This window comes from Caretta caretta, chromosome 2 (assembly GCF_965140235.1).
Source record: "Caretta caretta isolate rCarCar2 chromosome 2, rCarCar1.hap1, whole genome shotgun sequence".
In the NCBI taxonomy this organism is placed as follows: domain Eukaryota; kingdom Metazoa; phylum Chordata; order Testudines; family Cheloniidae; genus Caretta; species Caretta caretta.
In genome coordinates, this window is record NC_134207.1 from 204,436,911 (window position 1) to 204,460,340 (window position 23,430).

Consider the following 23,430-nt stretch of genomic DNA (forward strand, 5'->3'; position numbering starts at 1 on the left):
ATTCATTTAATGCTTTCCTGGACTCTGCCATTGTTTGCCTCCACGCATTCTGCTGAGCTCTTTCAGTGCGGAAGAACTGCATGAGCTCTGAGAACATGTCATCGTGAGCGTGTTTTTTTTCGCCTTCTAATCTGCGCTAGCCTTTGGGAAGGAGATGATAGGGGGAGCGTAGAAACATTTGCAGCTGAAGGAGGAAAAAAAAGGGAGAGCAGTATTTAAAAAGATGCATTTTAGAGAACAAAGGGAAGACTATTTCACACCGAATCAAGCGATTCACATTACATGCTTCACCCTGCCCCACCCACCGATGTTAGTATTAGGGAAGATCCCTCTCAGCCAAATGCGAACAGCTCAGCACCAACGGGCCTCCCCCAACCACGTGGCAAATGCTTTTAGAGTACCTCCAGGAGAGCTTCATGGAGATGTCCCTGGAGGATTTCCGCTCCATCCTCAGACACGTTAACAGACTTTTCCAGTAGCTATACTGGCTGCAAATGCATCCCAAGTCTCCAGGGCAAATTAATCATTAACATGCTTGCTTTTAAACCCTGTATTATATTTACAAAGGTACACTTACCAGAGATGCCTTTTCCAGCTTCATGGTCCGGGAGCCCGCCTTGGGAGGGTATTGGCTCCAGGGTGATGAACAGTTCCTGGCTGCTGGGGAGAAGGGATTCTCCGCTTGCCTGCTGCGTACTATCCTCAACCTGCTCCTCATCATCATCTTCCTCATCCCTGTTGCGTGAGACTCCCCCTTTGCAGGTGTCCACGAACAGTGGTGGGGTAGTGGAAGGGGCCCCCCCTAGAATTGCATGCAGCTCATCATAGAAGCGGCATGTATGGGGCTCTGACCCGGAGTGACCGTTTGCATCCTTTGTTTTTTGGTAGGCTTGCCTCAGCTCCTTAACTTTCAAGCAGCACTGCTGTGTGTCCCTGTTGTAGCCTCTGTTCATCATGCCCTTGGAGATTTTGGCAAATATATTGGCATTTCGTCTTCTGGAACGGAGATCTGCCTGCACGGATTCTTCTCCCAATACAGCGATCAGATCCAGTACCTCCCGTTCGATCCATGCTGGAGCTCTTTTGCGATTCTGGGACTCCATGGTCACCTGTGCTGATGAGCTCGCCACACTGGCCAAACAGGAAATGAAATTCAAATGTTCCCGGGGCTTTTCCTGTCTACCTGACCAGTGCATCTGAGTTGAGAGTGCTGTCCAGAGCAGTCACAATGGAACACTCTCGGATAGCTCCCGGAGGTCAATACCGTCAAATTGCATCTACACTACCCCAAATTCGACCAAGTGAGGTCGATTTTAGCGCTAAATCCCTCGCCAGGGAGGAGTACAGAAATCTATTTTAAGTGCCTTTTAAGTCTACATAACAGTCTTCGTCGTGTGGATGGGTGCAGGGTTAAATCGACCTAACGCTGCTAAATTCAACCTAAACTCGTAGTGTAGACCAGGGCTATGAGACCCATTGCATATGACTGAATTTGGTACACTTGAAGTAACTGTAATAGTCAATTAAAAAAAAGGATACTATATCACAAAATAGACTTATCTGGACACCTGACAGTTTGTTTTAGTTTTTAATTATTTGATAGTATTTCAAAATATATATACTGCAGTATACTTTATAAAAGTAATACATTATTAGTACACTGTAGTGTGCCTGAAATCAAATATTTCTTGAGAAGTGTGGATACTCTATTTTTGGGGTTGTTTTTGCCTTTTTTTTAAAAAAAAAGATTATAAATTGTTCAGATTAGCAAGATTCTAGTTTATGGAAGGACGTGTTATCTGTTGTATGTTTCTCAGACTATAAGACTGTATTCTTATAAACTTTATGCACTATTACCAGCTAAAAAAACACTTGAGCCATAAGCACTTTTGTGGGGGGATGGGAAGTTTTGATTTGTTGTAGGGAAATTTAGGGGGGGGTCCCCTAGGTTAGATTGTATGCAGGCCCCGTTTAGTCTTAATTCACCATTGTAGAGACATTTAATATATACATTGGATGCCATTAAAATCTTTAGTGGTTGTTCTGACAGACAAGAAATGTATTGGCTTAATCTCAGGATTATTGACTTTGTTTTTAAGAGGCAAGGAGTGTATATGCTGTGGTCTAAAACATCCTCACTACACCTTTAAAATGTAAATGATATCCTTTCACTGAGACTAATTATGACCATAAGCATTAGAGAAATTAGTGATACTAGATAAGAAGTTTGAACCACTCTGGGCCAAGCAGAAAGCAATAACTAAATTTTGTAACTCTAGATTTCTAGTCTGCATATACAAACACAGATTTTCATTTCACAGTGTTTTTACATACAATATCTTTTAATATATTAGTGACCTGTATTGCATTATAACTGAATACACCATAAACTTTGAATTTCCAAATCATATTAAATCATAAGTACTAAAGCATACAGTAACTACTTTAACAGCTTCTGAAATATTATGTATATTCTAAATTGATCCTATTCCAATGCAGATTAGCGAAAAACAGAGGTTATTTAAAAAAACCACAAGTTTATATTATTTCCATGCAAAAGAAAATATGCGTTTAGTCATGGTCAGATCAGGCAGTGGAGTACTGTAAAATGTCTTTATTTAAGTTGATATCTAATTTCTTTAGCACACAAGAGGCAATGAAACTGGAAAGGCTTGAAATAAACTCAGCAACTAATTATTCATTTTACAATATTTCCAACAAATATCGATAGTTTGCAAATTATACAGTAAAAACTGAATGTAAGGATATAATTTTAACCAGAGTTTATATCAATTCAAGACCCTTAGATTTGAGACAACTGATAAACTCTCAGAAAACAAACTTTAGAGGCTTGGGTCCATCAGGAGTATTTTAATTAACTTTTTTTGCATCTCTGCAGTTTGCTGCTATCTAGGCAGGTAGTGAGATTATATATACTAAAATCTCACCCTCCAGAGCTTCCAAAAGCAGGATTGTAGTAAATTTCACATGCCTACCCACGCAAAGAAAAGAACGGCAGGGAAACTGAAAGAATAGATAACACGGGACATTGGGTTAGATGTGGCATATGTGGCAGATGTGTGAGTATGGCACACGTGATGCAGTTGAAGGCACTAAACTTGTATGTTGTATTAATCACAAGTCACTAGTAGTGATAAACAGCAAAAAACATCACTCACCATGATATGTGGGAAGTTTTCCCTACAAGCGTAGGGGCCTAAACTCAGAATTTCTGCAGTTAAAGTTCAAGCTTAAAGCTTTGGAAGGGGGAGGGAGAAGTCTCCAGTCCTTATGAGCGAGCAGACAATCTTCCAAATGTGTATTCAGTGCAAATCCATGTGGTGTTATCTTCTTAAGTCTGCGGACAAACCGTTTCAGTGCCTCTGCTTGAGCGCATAAATTTTACTGCTACTTAGAAAAACAACAAGTCCCTGGTCAATTTCACAGCTACTCTTCTTTGAGTAGCCTGTAGGGCAGCTGTAAAACTGTCAAAAATCACAATGTCATGTTGACAATACTTGGCAGAGCTATTATGACTATGTCTACACTACTACTGGGAGCATGTCTCTCAGCCTAGATAGGCAGACACTAGCTCAGCTCCAGCTAGCATGCTAAAAACAACAGTGTGGACATCGTGGCAAGCGCAGTGGCTACCCGAACTCTGACCCAGGGTATCAGGCAGGCTTGCACTCTGGTAGGTAGCCCACGTCACCCATCTATTTTTAGCACACTCACAAGCACTTAATCACTAGGGTGAACAACACAAACTATGGAGACTGGGGAGGGACAGAATAGCAGTTCTCTTTGGCTACTTCCATATAGCAGGGGAGGACTATTAGGCTGAGCAGTAGAGACTGGTCCCTTTCATGGCAGCAGAGTCTGGGGAGAATGTTTCTTATTTTGAAGCTAATGGTTAGAGGCAGATACAACAGGAGAAGCCCCCAAATAATACAGGGACTGCACCCTGGTAGATATCCCATACCCTCCCCTTTTCCAACAGTTAAGATGCGGGACTGGGCTTCTCTCCAAGACATCAACCTTGAACCTTTTGTTGGAAATTTGTCTAGCTACTTCTCATTTGTATATTTTAGTCTCCCTTATAGAAACTATTTGGTAAATTTTTCAGGCCCCAATTTGGTTCTTCTCACAGGCGAAAATTTTTGATGCTTTCTCTTTGCTGATACAGACTACTATATCAGAGAGTCGTCGGACCTCGAGATCACTTTCTCTAGTATGAATTTCCAGCAGACTAGAAATGCCCTCCTTTCTTCCCTGGACCAGGGGACTAGCAGCTCAGAAAAGCCTAAAAAACTGTAAAGCAGTGGTTAAGATGACCCCGGTTGAAATCCTGTCCCCACTACAGTACATCACAAGACTTCTATTCACTTTAATGAAGCCAGGATTTCACCCACAGTCTCATACAAGTACATACAAAGCTGACCCTATTTTGATTTTCAGATAGAGAAATATGAAAAACTGGTATAATTAGTAGGGAAATATATTTAATACCAAAGGCAGCAAAAGGTACACAAGAACATCTAGCCAATTATCTTATATTCATTTCCCCCATACACCCCCCATCTTTCTTTTAAAAAAAAATATTTAAAAGAGAGATGAGAGCTAATGATACTGATAAGAACAAGCTTAAAAATCTTGAGGGAAACCAAGAACAAGCAAGAAACAGCCAAAAGACTGAGTAGCTGCAGCTTTTCATAGAAACAACCAAAAGGAATTCCTCAACAGGCAGAGGCAAAAGGAACATACAGATGAGGGCCCCAGTAGGCTGCGACACTCATTATTTCAAGGTCAGAATGCTCCAACCTCCAGCCTTCTAGAAATGTTTTGCTTTGGGAGTTCCAGACATTCTTGCACAGGAGAATTGAGGATCAGGAATTGGGATCTGAAGGGAGGGAAGATATCTTTAAAGAAAGGAAATTCTCCTGGCATTGAGGCTTGCCATTTTTCAAATACCAAGACACAACATCTGGCGTCACAATGTGTGTACTTTGAGGCCATATCATAAAGAAGCTAACTCCGTGGAGCACCTTGGACTTCCCTTTCATATAGGAAGCCAGCTGACTTTTCTACTTGCCATTCAGTAAGTGTTCCAGCTTTGTATAGGGAGCCCACTTCAATGCCAAGATGTTGAGTGGAGAGCCCAGCTTGCCATTAATAATAAAACGACCTTTCATGAACTCTATTCATCTATTTTTTTTAATCAAAAAGGGAGTGACATTTTCCTGTAGAGTAATGCTGAGCAACTGCTGAATCAATCAATCTCAAGGGCATTATCAGAATTTCTCTTTTTCAGCTGACATTTTATATAGCTAAGGGATGGAAGAAAATAATGCAAACCATATCACAAATATTACTGAATTTATTCATAGTTCATAAGCTTTTTCTTCCTCTATTATCAAAAGGACTCTTTAGGCCCTTGTCTAGACCAAGTAGAAAGTGTTTAGTTGTTGTTGGTTTTTTTGTTCTGTTTTTTAATAGCTAAAACTTGTTATCTACCTAGTTAAGTGCTCCAACACATTTATTTAATTTTCCAAATCTAGATAAAGCTTAGCAGTAATTCTGGGACTGAAAAAAAAAAAGACCCAAAATATTTATATACGGAAGAGAGATTCCCCAAGACAAGATGGCAGAAGAGGACCAATCTTTTCCTCTGTTTCTGTGAGCTTCATTTCTTCTTTCTCAACCTCTGCAGAGTTTTAACTATGCTTAAGTTGGGTCTTGCTAGATCAGTTTCTCCCATTAAACTACTAGAGAAGTCATTTTTATCTTCAGTTTCTACCCCACATGATCCTGGGAGTGCAGGTGCCCATAATTTTGAATGTATTTGCTGTGGTAGCTGAGGGACGACTATGTGCACTTACACAAGCTAGAGTAATTAAAAAAACTACTGAAGTCAGGGAGGAAAGAATAGGGTGACTCCCCCAGCACACACACACACTCAGTCACTTCCCTCAGATCTATAGAAAAAAAACAAAGAGGTTCCTTCCACAGACATTTGAGGAGTTTCTGGTTTGTTCCTTCTGTAGAAAGAGAATCGCCTTGGACATCAGTGCTCCAAGGCCAAATCTCCAGTTTGCTACTGTTGGAAACAAGACAAGCTGTAGTTTAAGCTGGTCAACCAGCTTAAAACACACGTTAAAACTACAACTTGCCTTGTCTACTCTAGTAACAACCAACATGTTAATTCACTAAAAAAAAGTTGAGACAGCCCAAAAAAACAGCCCCAATACTACATGATGTACACAGGCTATCCCTTTGTGGTTCTGAGTTTAAGTGGTAAAGTTAGGGCACTTATATTCGTTTTCTTTGTTTAAGCAGTGCTCAAAAAATTAAGTTCTTCCCAGACATCAGACACTGACCTCTAGCTAGTTAAGATGGCGATTCTCTAATGAGAGCCAAGCAGGCAGTACCTTGCGGAAGACCTAGGATGGTCCTCTCATCATCTGGTAGAAGACTGGTACTCTAAGCTTCCCACTAGGACACAGCTCCCAGACACTGCTACCTTCCCCATCTTTCAGATCAGCTTTGGCTAATAAGAAGCTCAAAGTCCGATAAGCATGAAGCCTTTTTCCCCAAGTGCTGGGACCCAAAGGAAGCTTCACTGCACTCTCCTCCTCCACAAGGAGTGAAAGGGGGAAAAGCGGAAAGGCAATGACAGGGACAATAGCATCACTGTTGGTTCAAAACACCCCCTTTCTCCAAAGAGAGTTTTAGTGGTTCTTTCCCCTATGATCTATTAGAAAACATGCTCGTTTAAAGTTGAGCAATGCTCCCTTATAACGCTGTTTGGCAGGAAGAGCAGCCCGTTGGAGCTAGCTGGTGGGGGCTTGGAACCAGGGTGGGCCAGCAGGCCCCCTATCAGCTCCCCTAAGCTCCCTGTGCGGCAGCTGCCCAGCAGGCTATCAATTGCCAGGCAGTTCAGGTGTTCCTCCCCCTCACTACCCTGTGCTGCTCCTGCCCTCTGCCTTGGAGCTGCTCCCGGGAGCCTCCTGCTTGCTGTGTGTGGGGAAAGAGGATGCTGATGTCCGGGAGTCCCCCTCCCCCCAGCTCCTGTACCCCATCTCCACAGAGCAGGGGGGAACACATCAGGGTTCAGGATGGAGGGAGCTTGCTGGCAGCAGCTGCTGTCTCAACTTGCTGATCTACTTAAAAAGGTAGTGTACTTAGAGTGGGGTCATCATACTTTAAGGGGCAATGTGCATCTCTCTCTCTCCCTCACTCACTTACACACACTCTGTGTGTGTGTGAGAGAGAGAGAGTCTCTGTCTCACACATACATGCACACACCCCTGGCACTTTGGAAAGTGAAGGAAGTGGTGCGCTCCAGTGGGATAGTGTGGGTTCATCATCACATTCAGTTTTGCAGGGAATGTTTGCAGCCACTGCCATGCATCTATTGTGTCTCCTCCCTCCATTTGTGCTGTCTTGTAGAGATTGAGGCTACATTAACAACAATCTGTTAACCCTTGAGGGCTCAGCTGAGTGCTAGTTCATCATTTAGCAGCAAGGCATTCCCTGGGAAATATCCCACCCTCTGACTCCACCACCTCAACCAACCTCCACAATTGTCATTGATGTGTACAGTATTAAATTGTTTGTTTATATTTATTTATTTCCCTGGAACCTAACCCCCCTATTTACATTAATTCTTATGGGGAAATTGGATTCACTTTAACATCGTTTCACTTAAAGTAGCATTCTTCAGGAATATAACTACAATGTTAAGCGAGGAGTTACTGTATTTCAATGGTGCCTAAGGATGACAGTGTAAATACTTAGTATTTATACACATATCTATACAGCTTTTCATATCCAAAGTACTTTTCAAACAAATTAATTCTCATGTCAACCCCATGAGATACGCCGGTACTTTTTATCATTATTTTATAGGTGGGAAAACAGAGGCAGGAGTTCAGAAGACTTGCCGAAAACTGGGATTTGAACTCAAGACATCCTAATTCCCAGTCAAAAAAACACCTTTCAATACTGTTAACTGTTTCACTGCTGATCCCTTCTGGGCAGGGGACAGTAATAATTTTATTTTTCAATCTTAGATCCACGTACATGTAGTCTCCAGCCTCAATTTTTTAGTTCATTCTACTGGAGCCACAGTCTGCTACTTTCATGATATAAATTACAATCTATCAGTCTGAGGTGGAAGACCCGAAAATATAGGAAAAAAAGCACAGAATTTCATTTCTCGCACATACACAATAACTGGCTAGCAAGAGGCACTGTATAAAAAAGGGAGCCCCCATCACCTACAGAGGAGCGTGTCCCTTCCTGAACATGTAGAGCACCCCAGAATTTGCTCCAAAGGACTTGTCTCCTGTACGGTAGCTATTATAAATTACACCACTAGCAAGTCCAAAATCCTCTCAAAATAAAGGATATTTTATTTACACACACATTCTATCTTTCATTTAGAAGCCTATTCTGAGATGCTACACTTTTTTTAACCTTACTCTGCAGCCTTACATAATGTAATTTTTTCTACTCTATTCTGCTGATATGCAAATAAATGTATTCAACCATAGCTAGAAGCTAAATGTATTAAATCAACACGGTTTCATATCACTAGCCTGTAAGAGAAACATATTTATAGTATGTTACAAACCATTTCAAATGAAGCTTCCAGATCCCAGCAAACACAGTAATGCCAAGCAAAAATAAAAATAAAAACCAATCAGAGCACATGTTTCTTCAAGGAGAAGAGTTTAAAAGTATTATTTGAAAGGCATTCACAGCATTCTCTCATAGCCAATATCTTAAATAGCACCTATGATGGTGTCCCTGGCCTCTGTTTGCCAGAAGCTGGGAATGAGTAATGGGGAATGGATCTCTTGATGATTACCTCTTCTGTTCATACCCTCTGGGACACTTGGCGTTAGCCACTGTTGGAAGATGGACCTTTAGTCTGACCCAGTATGGCCATTCTTATGTTCACCTCAGTGACTTACTGATGGTATAATGCAATCTACCACCCTAAATTCTAAAGCAAACTCTGGCCTTTTGCTGCTGAAGCAACAAGCATGCAACACACATCACTTTAGATTAAGTAAACTCAAAAAGGCGCAAGCAGATTTAGAAACTACCTACCCTCCCCAAGCAATAGCTGTGGAGTGTAATGATGTATCTACGACAATAGGAGGAGGGAAAGGAGAGGTGGGGAAACCACGAGGGAAAAAGTAACAAGATACAATTATAAGAGAATCTCAGAAAGACAAGAGACAAGAAATTACAAGTAATTAATCTAGCAGTCATCTGAGAAACACTCTCAGCTCAGTACTCAATGTCTGCAGTCTTTGAGGCCACACAGAGCCTTAGAAAGCCACAGATACTGGCTACACAGCAAACAAGGATATGTTTGATGAGATCTTCTAGAAAAAAGGACATTCAAGCTCTCATGGTATTTTTGTAGGCATTTAGGACAGCCTATATCTATCTCTCTCTTTGGCCAAATACTACCCACTGGCCATTGTTTCAGAGTAGCAGCCGTGTTAGTCTGTATCCGTAAAAAGAAAAGGAGTACTTGTGGCACCTTAGAGACTAACAAATTTACTGGAGCATAATTCCTGCATACTGGTTGTCTGCATGCTCCCTCCACCCCTGAAAAAGGTTGCTTTTCAATGGTGTTGCACATACTGTAAAACGTTTTGAGGATTCTTTGGGAAGTGGCAATATGTGAACACAAGTTATTTAAGGTAATGGTCTGCCTCTTTCCACTACATGGTAGTAATGTTCAATGAATAACCACATTCTCATCTCCTGCATTTCATGAGTTTATACTTAAAATCCTAGGTTTCCACTGGATACATCTCTTAAAACACTCCAGTGTGGGTGCATAACAAAAATGAGTTTAGAAGTTGCTCCTTATGAATGACAAAATAATTTCTCTTGATCCAAGGTATTTCCTGAAGTGAATATTATACAGCATTCTTACTGCCTTATGTTACATAAAATGCATTGTATTTAGCATGCATAGATACAGAACTAGTTTCAGTGGCTTTAAATGTTATTTCAGCAACACAGAAGTTGAACTCCTGGGACCAACATGGCTAAAACAAACAAACAAACAAACAAGTCAAATACACATTTAAATATTGTGTTTTGTTTTTTTACAATAACTGGCAAAGCACAGTATGTTGGATCCCACCTCCAACTTTATTTTCCTCCAACAGATTTTTTAAGCTTCCATAATTTTGGAAACAAACAATCTTTTATTTTTTTCTGTTTACTGAGTGTCAGTTAACTCATGTAAACAAGTGCCTTTACTGAAAATAGCAAAAGCAACTAGTAGGCAGAGACGAGTCTAAACAAAGATTCTGGCAGTCAACTGAAAGAATTCCTGTCATTTGTTATAACAATATACTTTTATACAGACTAAACAATGAATGTTAAAACAATGTTTAATTTTAAAAAGCTCTCTTCCCATAATTTTGTTTAAGTACTGTTAAAACATTGCTACCTTGAAGACTGGCAAACAAAGCATGCTGGCTACACAGCGGGCCTGCACTTTCCTTATTATGATCCTGTCAAGCACTAGGTAAAGGAATTTTACAAAGTGTCCAGAAATGTTCCACCACTTTTTGGAAAAAAAGTCTCCTCTGCTTTTGAATCAGACAACTTCCTACTCCTTGCTGCCTGGGCACCAGCGGGAGGGTCACTGAGAGCACAGGAGAGACAAGCTCCCTGCTCTCAATTCCAGTTCCCAGCTGGGTGCAGCTAGTATAGGTAAAGTCCTGTAATTCTAGGTTGGCTGGAACATGCTCAATCTTTGTTCTGGTGCTCTGCAGGGATGCCACATTCCAGTCATATGCAGAAGCTGTGGAGAAGCCTGGGCATGCTCAGTGAGGACAGGAGATGTTAGCGGTTAAAATAAAAGATGTTTCTACTGAGCATGTGTGAACTTCAAAAGACACATTCCTGAAACAAAAGTCACCCCCTTTGCCAAATTACAAGGTCCTTCTCCGAAGCATGTGGGTGTAAGAGCTGTTTAACAATATCGTCACCTATTTTTTTTAAACTTGGGCAAAGTAACATATTTTCCCCAGCCTTTGTTTTCAGAAATGGCTGAATCAGTTTGGCTAAAATTTTCGAAAAATAATTCAGCCTGAGGCAAACACCTGGCATGGAAAATTTCAGCCCAAAGTGTTAAAACTTGGTAAATTACAAGCAACTGTAAACAGGGTCTTATGATAGGAAGTGTTGGGTAATCTTAAAAATAGGTGGCACTACCAGCCCTGCCTATAATTACATGCAATTTCACACCTATTGATTGACTAAACTCCAATGCAATGCATTAATTTTCAAAAGTTTACAGATCAACTCCTGAGACTAGCTTCCAAATTTCAGAAGTTAAACTTTTGGCATAAATAAGTCAAGATGTGTCTGAAGATTCATTTGATGTCTTGTTTTGAAATTTCAGTTGTCTGGGAAGAACAACAGGTTGAATTTTTTCTTCATTGTTTTAAGAAAAGTATGTGTCAGACAACATAACAATCTATTGTCCTCTATTATAGAGAGGATAGCTCCTAAATGTCCCCTCCTGCTGGTCTCTTGTGTCACACTGATATACTGATTCTCTGTATCAAATGAAACTATTAGAGAGGAGGTCAGAGTACAGGTGGCAGAAATCATATTCCAAACTAGATCGATCATAGCATAAATTTTAAAGTCCTATACTGAAGATGTGATTGAAACAAAGAAGGTTCTCTTTTCCTCCACTACAGCATCTGCATCATCATAGTAAATGAAATTGCTCCAGGTAGCAGACAGTTTAATGAATTTGGCTGCTTCTGTTCAGACACTGTCCAGTGTCTATTGCTTGAGGAATTTTCAATTTACCTCAAAGAAAAGAATGATTTAATCTGGACTGGAATGGCTGTGTCCATGGGCTAAATTCTATGTCAGGGAAGAGAAGGAGAAGAGGCCAGTTTCTTTCCTTGAGTTTCAGCCAATTATGCTCATTGAGGCTCCAGAACTACTTGAAGAATTTTGGGCTATCACCTACATTAGTTGTAAAATCTAACAGAGAGACAGAGTCCATTACTGGGGGGGAGGGGGAGTCAACACCTATTACAGGCTGCCAACAATAGCTCATTAAAAAGATGCTAGGCCAGGGGTGGGCAAACTTTTTGCCCTGCGGACCACAACAGCGTTGCAAAACTGTATGGAGGGCTGGGTAGGGAAGGCTGTGCCTCCCCAAACAGATGGCCCCGTCCCCGTATCTGCCCCCTCCCACTTCCTGCCTCCTGACTACCACCCTCTGAACCTCTGACCCATCCAGCCCACCCTGCCCCTTGTCCCCTGACCATCCCCTCCCGAGACCCCACCCCCCAAACCCAGGACCCCACCCCCTATCCAACCGTCCTCTGCTCCCTGTCCCCTGACTGCCCCTGGGATCCCCTGCCCCTTATCCAACCCCCTTCTCACTCCCCGTCCCCTTACCATGCCGCTCAGAGCAGCAGGAGCACACAGCCCCGCCAGAGACAGCCCCGCTGCCCGCATTGCCCAACAGGAGCGGCAGGAGTACTGCCCACGCGGTAGCAGAGCTGCAGGGGAGGGAGGACAGCAGGGGAGGAGCCGGGGGCTAGCCACGCTGACTGGGAGCTCAGAGGCCGGGCAGAACAGTCCCACAGGCTAGATGTGGCCCACGGGCCATAGTCTGCCCACCTCTGTGGTAGGCCCTTAGTCAGGAAATTACAATCTTGCCTTATCTCAAGCCTTCATTTCTGGAAAAGGTTATTGTGAACTATCAGAGGCTCATTCACTTCCACATCTACTAATGTGATATATGCCATCATGTACCAGCAATGCCCCTCTGCCATGTACACTGGCCAAACCGGACAGCCTCTACATAAAAGAATAAATGGACACAAATCAGACATCAGGAATGGTAACATACAAAAGCCAGTAGAACACTTTCAAACTCCCTCGACATTCTATAACAGATTTAAAAGTAGCCATACTTCAACAAAAAATCCCTTCAAAAACAGACTTCAAAGAGAAACTGCAGAGCAACAATTCATTTGTAAATTTAATATCATTAATTTGGGCTTGAATAGGGACTGGCAGTGGCTGGCTTACTACAAAAGCAATTTGCCCTCTCTTGATACTGACACCTCCTCATCAAATATTGGGAGTGGACCACACCCACCCTGATTGAATTGGCCCTGTCAACACTGGTTCTCCACTTGTAATGTAACTCCTTTCTCTTCATGTGTCAGTATATTTATGCCTGCATCTGTAATTTTCACTCCTTGCATCTGAAGAAGTGTTTTTTTTCCCACGAAAGCTTATGCCCAAATAAATCTGTTAGTTTTTCAGGTGCCACCGGACTCCTCATTGATATTATGAATTTATACAATACATTAAGTCCTCAAATTTCCTGGGGGGAATTCTAGTCTCATTTTAGACCTAGCTATGGTACAAAAATAACTGTGTACTTGTTGGACCTTCTCCTCATCCTGGCAGTTGAGAAAAAAGTATCCATGCTGATTCTTTTAAATCCATCAACAGACTGATGCCACTCAGCACACTATTTTGTTAATATGTTTAGAGACCCTGGCAGAGATACACAGAGCTTCTCTTTAACTGCTGTCTTGCTAGCTTTGTGCCAATTAGTAAAGCTGTTTGTTTTTTAAAATATTGCACGTCTCAATGTTCTGATTAAGTACTTCTTATAGATTGAAACAAGTTAAAAATAAATAAATGTTTAACAAATTATGAAAGGAAGTTAAATCATTTTGTAGCATGTATCTCAGGAAAGAAGCAAGGCATGTCTTGTCAATTGAGAGGCACAACACAAATTAACAATGATGTTGAGGTGTCCTGGTCACTTCATTGCTAGCAAGTAGTGACATGCCTTTCACATCACTGACATATGCAACATGTTGAAACTCCTGTGGGCTATAAATACAACTTCATGGAGAGTCTAACAAAAAAGTTATATGCTCATTGCCACTTTTATAATTTAGTGATAGGAATTATGCCCTATCATTGAACTGAAGGGGAAGAGAAGGCACATGAACAGAAATAATACTCCTGCTGTTCATCCTTTCCCATAGCTTACTGGGTTTACTGGAAATAAGAGTACAGACAGACAGACCCACATAGGGAACCTCAGAAAATTATGAAGCAGCTTCTAGGTCTTCAGGCGAGAGATTTACTTGTATTATCTGACAATCCTGATCGATGAGACACCATATACTGGCTAGGAGAAAGGCAGAAACCTGAAAAAGTCTGGCCCAGGAGCAGCTTGATTGAGGGAGCTACATTCCAACTGCCTAGTTACAAGCCTATTATTGAGCTATAAAAATTAGCCAGCTGTAGATTAAAGTAATGAAAGGGAAAAGATCATAGAGCGAGGGCAACTTCACCTGCAACAGGAATAGGAATTTTATACTGTACTAAGGAATTCTTATATTAAAGGCAATTATATAGGAAACCTTAGCTAGTAGTAATACCAAGCTGAGTATTCTGGAATATTGCTAACATTTTTCATTCTCCCATCATGCACTAGTAAACCACTGAAGTTCAGGAGTTGGATATCTAAACTACAGGACACTCCTGCAAGACACACAAACAAGGTACAATGATATTTCCTGGAATAATCCCTAGTATAACATTTCCCACTCTGGGAGGATGGCACGGTACAGAGGAAAGGAACAGTAGAGGAGAGAATAGCTTCATGAACACCGATCCACTCAAGGCCCATATCTGCTCCAATATATGCAAGTAAAGCAGCACACTTCACTGAACACAATCCATCTTTACTTGTTCCCGCACCATCCTTTAATACACTTGGCCATGGGTACCACTCCCATGCTCAGGGCTGGAAGCTCAAGCAGCAGCCCTCACTTCAAGGTCATCTTCTGTTTTTCTGTAAACCTTAGCTCAGCCACTTGAGCACATCAAGCTTCTATGAATACTTCAGACCCAAGAAGCAAACAGCTATCCCATGAGAGAGAAAGAAGAGCCAACAGTGAAATGGGTACAAAAAGAAAAACCAAGAGCAAAAAATTATTAAATACAGAAGGGTGGAAAAACACAAAACAAACGGGAAAGATGGAAGATAAGAAAATGCAAATCCCATTCAGAGATATGGGATTAATGGAAGTGGGGTGCACTTGTGTGCCTACCTATTACCAATGAAGGTTCAAAGAAAGGATTGTAAATCACTACCATGCAGTCTTTTGGAGTAAAATATTTTTTGGGATCCTGATTTTCCTATACACGTGCACTTCCAAAGAATATAATATTAACTGAGACTATTGTTTTAATATAAATTTGCTGTTGTCTCTCTCATATTCTGGGACCAACACAGCTACAACAACACTGCAAACAATTTGTTGTTTATAACTCAGGAGCCCAGACAATATTTAGCATGCAAAACAAGGTGTCTTGAAACACTGACCAGGTGTTACATCAGTTTACATCTAATTACTACTACCATTCTTAGGGTATGTCTTCACTACCTGCCGGATCCACTAACATAGTTCCGTGATTCAAACAGATTGTAAAGGGTAAGAAAACTGCACTTCTTGTAGCACACAGGAGTTTCGATGAGATTTCATATTAACACCCATTTTCATTGGAAAGGGTAGAGTTTAGCCCATCATATAAAAATAAACCACTTAAATTCCAAAAAAAAGTTTTATAAACTAGATTCTGACAGTGAAAAGACGTGTATCTTGATTTATGCTATGTAGTACTAGGTGCACAAGTGTCAGATGTGGAATGTTAAGATAAAACTAAATATTGCTACTTAAATTGTCAGACTGGCTCCTAAAGGTAAGCATCTACAGGATCTTCAAAGCACCTTTGAATTCTATAGAAGTCAATGGGAGGAAGGGCACTCAGCAACTCCGGAAGTCAAGCCATTTTCAGTTAGGTACCTAATTTAAGGTACCCAAGTCTAAAAGAAATATGGCCAAAATGATTTCAAAAATTATTGGTGTTCACTGGAATTTTTCATCCTACTTATCTAAACTACAAAGTAAACTATTAATCAGTACTAAGATAAAATACATCAGTGTTCAAATTTATAAAATTGAGAATTATTAATTAGCAACTTTCAGACATCATTGCTTAAGAAATTTCTAGAGAAATAGAAGACCTTTAGAGTTAAAGATGATGTGTGTGTTTAAGAGACAATACTATACGTGAAAAGATCACTTTAATATTTCCACATTTGTACTCTTTAGTTTTATTATATTGTACCTTGAAACTTTGTATACTTGTTTAGACCTTACAAACATATAAGCTTGCTGTATAAAAGAGGATACACTGAAAATTAATATCACAACCACGTGTTACATAGAGCACACAGCACTATCTTTTTTTGGACTACCAGAGAGGATGACAACAAGGGTAGAAATTAACACTGATCTTGTATCAAAAGATTTTTGGCAGGTCTAATGAATATTAAAGAGTAATATCTTATGGATATTAAATTATGAAAACACAATGTTCAACTGCCTCTTGTTTATTGTTCCACCACACCCAGCATCATCACTCTGACAGGAAGGGTGGGTACACTGCTGTCAACCGTGTTCCACCACTGGCTGTCCTTGTCCTCTCCTTGGCTCTCAAACCAAGGTCCTGCAGTCTCATACAGCACAACTTGATACACACCACTGGGCTAACTTTTCCTGATATACTTCACGATTGTCCATCTAGCAAAAATACATATTCTCATTTCAGCACACACAATTTTGGACACATGCAATAATGTGACAGGAAGACAAAAAAGAGTTATTTATTTCGGTCTGTGAAACTCACCTCTAATGTACTTTTAATTTAAAAAACTTGCTTTCTTTTTGTAAGATTTTTTAAAAGCTCTTTAGGCCTATCTGCTGGAGCTATGAAAGATAATTAACCCAAGACAAATTGTCACCTCTTAAGGGCCTGGGGTTTAAGGAAAGGGAATATCTGTACTTACATAAATGGTTATTGTCAGAAATCTTGCATCCCTTCCTCCAATGAGTTACATAATGTAAAACCTGCCCTTGTCTGTTCATGTTAAACATTAGCAGCTGAAATCTACATACAGGTAACAGTAGCCAAAAGGTTGCTGCTAAGTAAAGTACAACATAATCTATTACTAGATGCACTGATCCCTTTAAGGAGGAAGCCTTCATATTTTGCCTTCTCCGACCCCCAGTCCAGTTAACGCCTGATTTTCCCATCACCTATGTGTGTGTCTCCCTCTAACCTCCCCAATGGAGCCACAAAATTTTCTCTGCACAGGTGCACCCATCATCACAGATAATAAGCAGGGATCCTGTCATTCACGGCTTTCAGTGATGTTCATATTTGTTGCCTTGCTAGTAGCCAACCAGGCTCTGCCTTCCCTTCCACCTGCTCTGGGCTAGGAGCCCTCCAAGATCAATAATACCCTGTGCATAAGGCTCCCCCGCCCCAATTGTCCACTATGTACAATGGCAGATCAAGTCACCCCCGCCAAATTCAACACATCCTTTCAGCGGAGACTGGACTATGTGACCCAGACAACCCCCCACCCCCATCTCTTCCCGCCCAAGCAAGAAGAAATCCCTGCGGTGGGGCGGGGCAAGCCCTCTTACCTTGATGATACTGCTCCTCCGGGGGATGCCGGATTTGCTTTCCCTCTGTTGTATAGTGGAACATCCTCTCTTGCCGCCGGGCTGGGCTGATCCCGTCTCCTCTCCGACCAGAGCGCAGTCCCCATTGGAGACCCCGCCGCCTGCACTGTCAACATAGGATCTGCCGCCGCCGCCGTCGTCTCCTCCGCCTTCCCCATCTCCTGCCTTGAAAGCCACCTGCCCCTGGACAGGACCCGGGGACGAGGGAAGCCCCCCGCCCCTGGTGCTACCAGTAGCAGCACCCCTGCTGCCAAACTCCGCCATCAGCCTCGGCCACTATAGCTGCAACAATATTGCCGTTCCCCTCCACCCCCTTCCCCTGCTGCTGGCTCCTCTTCCGCTTTTTGTATATTTAAGATTGGGAGGGGGGGCGGTTGTGCGAAAGTCTCTCTCCTCCACAGATTTGGCAGCTGAAATTGTAACGCTCCTGTAGGGGTGAGGGGGAAATGTCCTCGAGCCTGCTGCTGGGAGCTGCTGCAGCCCTCCTTTTCAGCACCTGGGAAAGGAAAAAAATGAAACGTGACAGTCTCTCGCTTCACATGAGCCTAAAGGGGCGGGGGGGAAAGACAGATACAACACACCACACGCAGTACAGGGAGAGGGAGGCTGCATGAGATCTGCCTGAAAGACAACACAACACACACAGCAATGGAGGGTGGAAAGGTGCCACACACCACAGGAGGTGCATGGGGACAAAAATCGATGCGAAGTACAGCTGGGGGACCGGGGGCGGGGGGGGGGGGAATAAACCCTGCCTCTGCTATTACTCACTACTTAATATTTTTGGAGGAACTACAGCAGTCAGGCTGCTACATTATATGGGGGGGAAATCGGTGCTTCCACAAGGGGGACACACAAACTTACAGGGGGAAACTAAAAACCAAAACAATATAGACCTGGCCGAGGGGCGGGCTTAGCAGCAAAGCGTGTCCCTCACACGACAAAAAAAGACCCGACACAAAGAGTGAGTCCAGATCAAATCAGGAGCCAGAGGAACCCCCCCCCACACACACACACACACTATTAAAGAGCAGACCCGCCTCCTCTGCCCCCCCCCCCCGGCCCCCTGAACGTTTCACACGTTAGTTCGTGGCGCCCCAGCGCAGCCACCCTGGAACCGTTACCCTGCCCACCTCCCCGGGGGAGGGCGCCAGAGGCGGGGCCGCCAACTGCCTCCCCTCTTCGCCCCCTGCTGATCCCAGCCACGCACCCCGCTCGTGTGCCCGGCCCCAAGCAGCCCCCCACCCCCAGCAGCCCCCCACCCCTGTCCCCAGCAGACACACACACCTCCACAGCCCGGCAGGCGGCACCTCCCGCCGCTTCCCCTCCCTTCCCGCTCCCTCCGCGCTATGGTCGCCGCCTCTGCCCGAAGCCGGATACAGAGAGATTCGCGTGGCTGCTTCCCTCGCCCGCTGCCTCCCCAGCTCAGCGTGCCGCGCCGGCCCCGGGAGCCGGTGACGAGCCGGTAACCCCGAGCGCCCTCACCCGGGGAAAATCTCCGGGGAGGGGGACGGCCGCTCGCACGGCCAAGCAACACTCGGCTCGGGAACCCCGCCGCCAGCGCCCCCATCCGGCGGATCAAAAGCTCTCCGCTGCGGGGGAGGATTACGTCCGTCAGTCAAATGTTACCCTCCCTGCCTGGGACTGGCGCCCTCCCCCTGCTGCTCCGCGGGACCCTCCCGAGCTGTAGCAACATGATCTGGGGGGAGGGAAAGAAGATGTTTGAGATCAAGAAATACCCCCACCCCTCCTCCGCCGGCACACCCTCCGGCCACCCACACTCTCCAAATTCAAAATGTTCAGCCTCCCTGCTCCAACCCTCCCAACAATTCCCCAGGCCCCAGGCATATGTCTGTCCCCATCTGCTCTCTTATGGTTTCCTGTGGTTTCCATTATCACTTGCTAAGTACATTACAGTGCAGCACTGTTCACCTTGAACCGCAGCTTTGACACAATGTATGTCCCTTCCCACCCTAGTCCCTCAGGACTCTCCCCAATTAATCTATAAGGATGTCTATATTAGATTAGAGCCAGGAAACCAGTTCATTCATGGACAATCAATCCTGTCCATTAACTGCATCCAAAGTGTAAATCAAAGTGGATAATACTGGTACATGCTGTACATGTATGATTAAGGGCTATTTCCAAAAAGAAAGGGAGGGTGGCAAGAGAAAAGAATGGCACATTATGGTACAGGTAGCCATCTGACCCTGTCTGATGCAGTGACTCACTTAGACACCTCCCCTTCTACTGTATTTCCACCTTCCCCCAAAGAAAGCAGGCCATTAAACACACACTGTGATCATCACTAACACAGAGGTCTGAATAGCACCTTACATCACATGTTGCCCTGTTTGTTTCTTTTGGGCTACTTGCAGAGCAAGGTCTTACTCAACACGAATGAGTGTTTCAGAATCTGGCCAGTACAGTTAGAACAGTGTACTAATAAACAAAAAGTAGATAGAGTGATCAAGCAGTGGGTTAATCATAGTTTAATGAACAACATAATTTGCCAGTCACCCTGAGAAATATTGTCAACACAAAATTATACCATGTTGTACACCATGACAAATGTGACACATATTTGTCTATATCCAAAATGTGTATACAACACAAAAGCAAGTTAATGCACAAAGGCAATTATTGTAATACATTATTAATTTCTCCCATCTTCTGACCACAATGTATTTTTGCAACAGGTTATTTAGTCTTTTAGTCCCTGATCCTGCAAACACTCAAAGTTAGGAAGCAAAGTTAGTTGCTTCCTAACTTTAAACAAGTGAGTAGTCCAGGCTAGAGTCAGAGAGATTACTTGCTTGCTTAAAGTTAAACAAAAGCATAAGTGTTTTCAGGACTCGGACCTTACACTGTGAGGGTAAATACTATTAAACCTAAATTCTGGACTTGAAACAACCAAATTGAGTCTTGATGGTACAGGCATACAGTCATCTTTAATATTCTTCCTCAGCTTGGCATTTGGTACTGCCTGACCAATTACGTAAAAAACCCACAATCATTAAAAATTCAAAATGAACTTTGAGTAATATATCTTCAGGTATGCAAACCACTCCTACCTGAGTTTCCTCTCCCAGATTAGCATCGTAACCGTTTCTTCCAGAGGATAGGAGTTACAAGCCACAGGTACAAAATGTTATTAGAATCATTTGTTACACAACCTTGCCAGTAAGCCAGTGAAAAGGAAGATTAATGTTTTCAGCCATTTTGCTGCTTAGGCTGCACATTAGAGAATCAGTCATCCAACCACTGATTTTCAGGCTTGTAACAAGATTTGAATGGTCCATCCACAGAAAAAAATAAAGCCTCCCCTTCCCACCTCACCCTATTTGTCCACTCTATATGGAGAGAGGATAACTCTATTGAAAAACATTTGGCCCTTAAGTAAAACCTTGGCAGACCTGTAACTAATGATGCCAGGAGCAGCAAGCAGCCCCAGCCAAACTTTTTCATGTGAGCACTACAGATACATATCTCCAAACAGATTAATGTAGTAAAGAAAAACAAATTGTTCTGTTTTTGAGATTTCTTCTGTAACTCCTTATTCCCTGGTGTTCATTATTTCCTTGTTCTGGCTATTTTAGTAAAGGAACAATTACAGTTTTGTTACAAACCTAATTTTTTAGAGAATTATACCTCAACCATTTTATTCAGATATATACTTTAGTACATAACCCTTAAACTCTACTTCCCCATGCAAAATGAAAAATTGCTGATACTTACAAGCCAAATGTTCAGAAGTACCCAGTAAAACTGGACCAAGTGAGGAGTCCTTACTCACCCTAGTGAACACTTATTTACTCATCCTATTGAAGTCAATGAGACTAGTGGTTTAAGTGCGCAGAAGCATGTAATGGATCCATAACTGGGGACATTTTAGCCTTGATTTACAGAGCTGAGTTCCTGCACTCCCAAAAATTTCAGTACTGAAAATCAAGTCCAATGTGTCCAAAGCACAACACTCAAAGTCAGCGGTCACTTTTGGAAATGGTGACCTTGGGGTTCAATCTTGTGAAATACCAAGTGCCATAGAAGTCAACAGAGCTTGAGGGTACTCAGCACATTGTACATATAGAACCTCAGAGCCTCATTTGCTCCTACTGAAGTCAATGATAGTTTTGCCTTTGACTTCAATGAGACTAGGATGAGAGCCTTAGGACCAGGTTTTCAAAGGTATTTAGTGCTTGAAAAAGTGCTAAAAGCACCTACACGCCAAACTGTGGGAGTTAGGCACATAGGCATTTTTAAAACTCCTATTAGGTGACTAAATGCATCTTCAGGCATCCAAGTACCTTTGTCTGGCCTAAGGTCTGGCCTTAGTCCTTAGTGCAGGTAGATAACTGACACTGCATGAAAAACAGCTAAATTACACTGATTTCTCTCTATTTTCGGAGAAAGTGTGGTCCAGTGGATAAGGCACTGCCCTATGACTCAAAAGACCTGAGTAATGTTCCCAGCTCTGTCACCAGCCTGTCATTTTACTTCTCTGTTCCTCAGTTTTCCGATTGGTAAAATGAGGATCATATTTATGTTCTTTGTAAAGTGCTTTGACATCTATGGCTGAAAAGACTTTTGCATTATTATTATTTTATAAGATATTCTTAGCAGCCAACCGTTTTAATTGTTATAATGAAATGAGGATTATTATAACGGGAGCCAGAGAAACTTCTATGAGGATATTTAACTGAAAAACAGCTGTTATGCATGCACAGCAATTTTCATAAAATCCTACTAAATATCAAAGTTCCATAGCTAAGCAAAAAGCACCTGTTGGACTATTCCAAGTCAAGTATTAACTTGCAAGCATTAAAAGCCTACAAAAAATGGGGCAATTACCCCCCTGACCCATAATTAAATGACCTGTGAAATGAAAGGCAGATCATTAATATCCTAACCACTTTTATTCATTAACATTTAAAAAAAATGTTATTAGCTATTATTTTGTGCAGATGAGGCTTTTCTGTAATCTCTGCTTAGAATTTTTTTTCTCCATTATAAGATTCTTTACAACTCCAGTAATTATCTTGTATCTGATTTGATTCAGTAACTAAGGTCCTGATCTTATAAATGTTTATGCACGTGAATAAAGCTATACATATGAGCAGTCAGTAATTGATCTAAAGGAGAGTTTAGTTATCAATAATGTATAATTACACATTTGTAGATTGTGAGTGTCTATATATGTGCGAGAGAGAGCATATGTTTGTGAGTGTGAGAATGTGACTGTGTCTAAGAGAGAGAGTGTGTTGGTGGGTGAACACAGCCAAATTAACAGATTTGTTTCTTGGAAAATATTTATTTTTTTGCACTTGCAATTCATTATGTTTATATTTTTGGAAAGTTCATTGGACCATCCGTTGCAAGATAATTGCTTCTTTTCTATATTCATTCATCCACACCAAATACTCTTAGCCCACTGACGGCAGGGTGAAGAACGCTTTAGCATCTTTCCCACCCATTATGCCAAACAGTTTGAATAGAAATCCACTGAGCTTTGCAAATGAAGATTAACAACAGCTTGACCCTCAGTCTCACTCTTGGTCTGTCTCCCACCAACCTCAGTATTTGAATCTGCGAGGGATTATTGTCCAATCCAGCATCACTCAGAGGTTCTTCATTGGACTGACTGTTACTCACCTACCACAGTTTTTTGTCAGTTGGTTGCAACTGATGCAGCATCTTCATATTCTACGTCACATTATTTCTCAGCATTTCTGAAAAACAGGCCATTCCTTTAGGTTTCTAACAAAAGATCTAGGGCCAAGATTTT

General features: G+C 42.2%; 1 protein-coding gene across 3 annotated transcripts in view; it reads right to left on the reverse strand.

The window, feature by feature from the left end:
* PLCL2 (phospholipase C like 2) overlaps nt 1-23,430 on the reverse strand; it is a 204,078-nt gene that overhangs the window by 168,040 nt on the left and 12,608 nt on the right. The window contains exons 1-2 of one of the 3 annotated variants that reach the window (XM_048838532.2): nt 18,933-19,190; nt 17,607-18,141 (exon numbers count right to left, since the gene is read on the reverse strand). In XM_048838532.2, coding sequence (XP_048694489.1) covers nt 17,607-17,909 — 303 coding nt within the window. In that variant the 5' untranslated portion in view covers nt 17,910-18,141; nt 18,933-19,190. Of the gene's footprint in view, nt 1-17,606; nt 18,142-18,932; nt 19,191-23,430 lie in introns of those variants that run through there. The other 2 variants (XM_048838533.2, XM_075125760.1) reach the window with 2 other exon arrangements.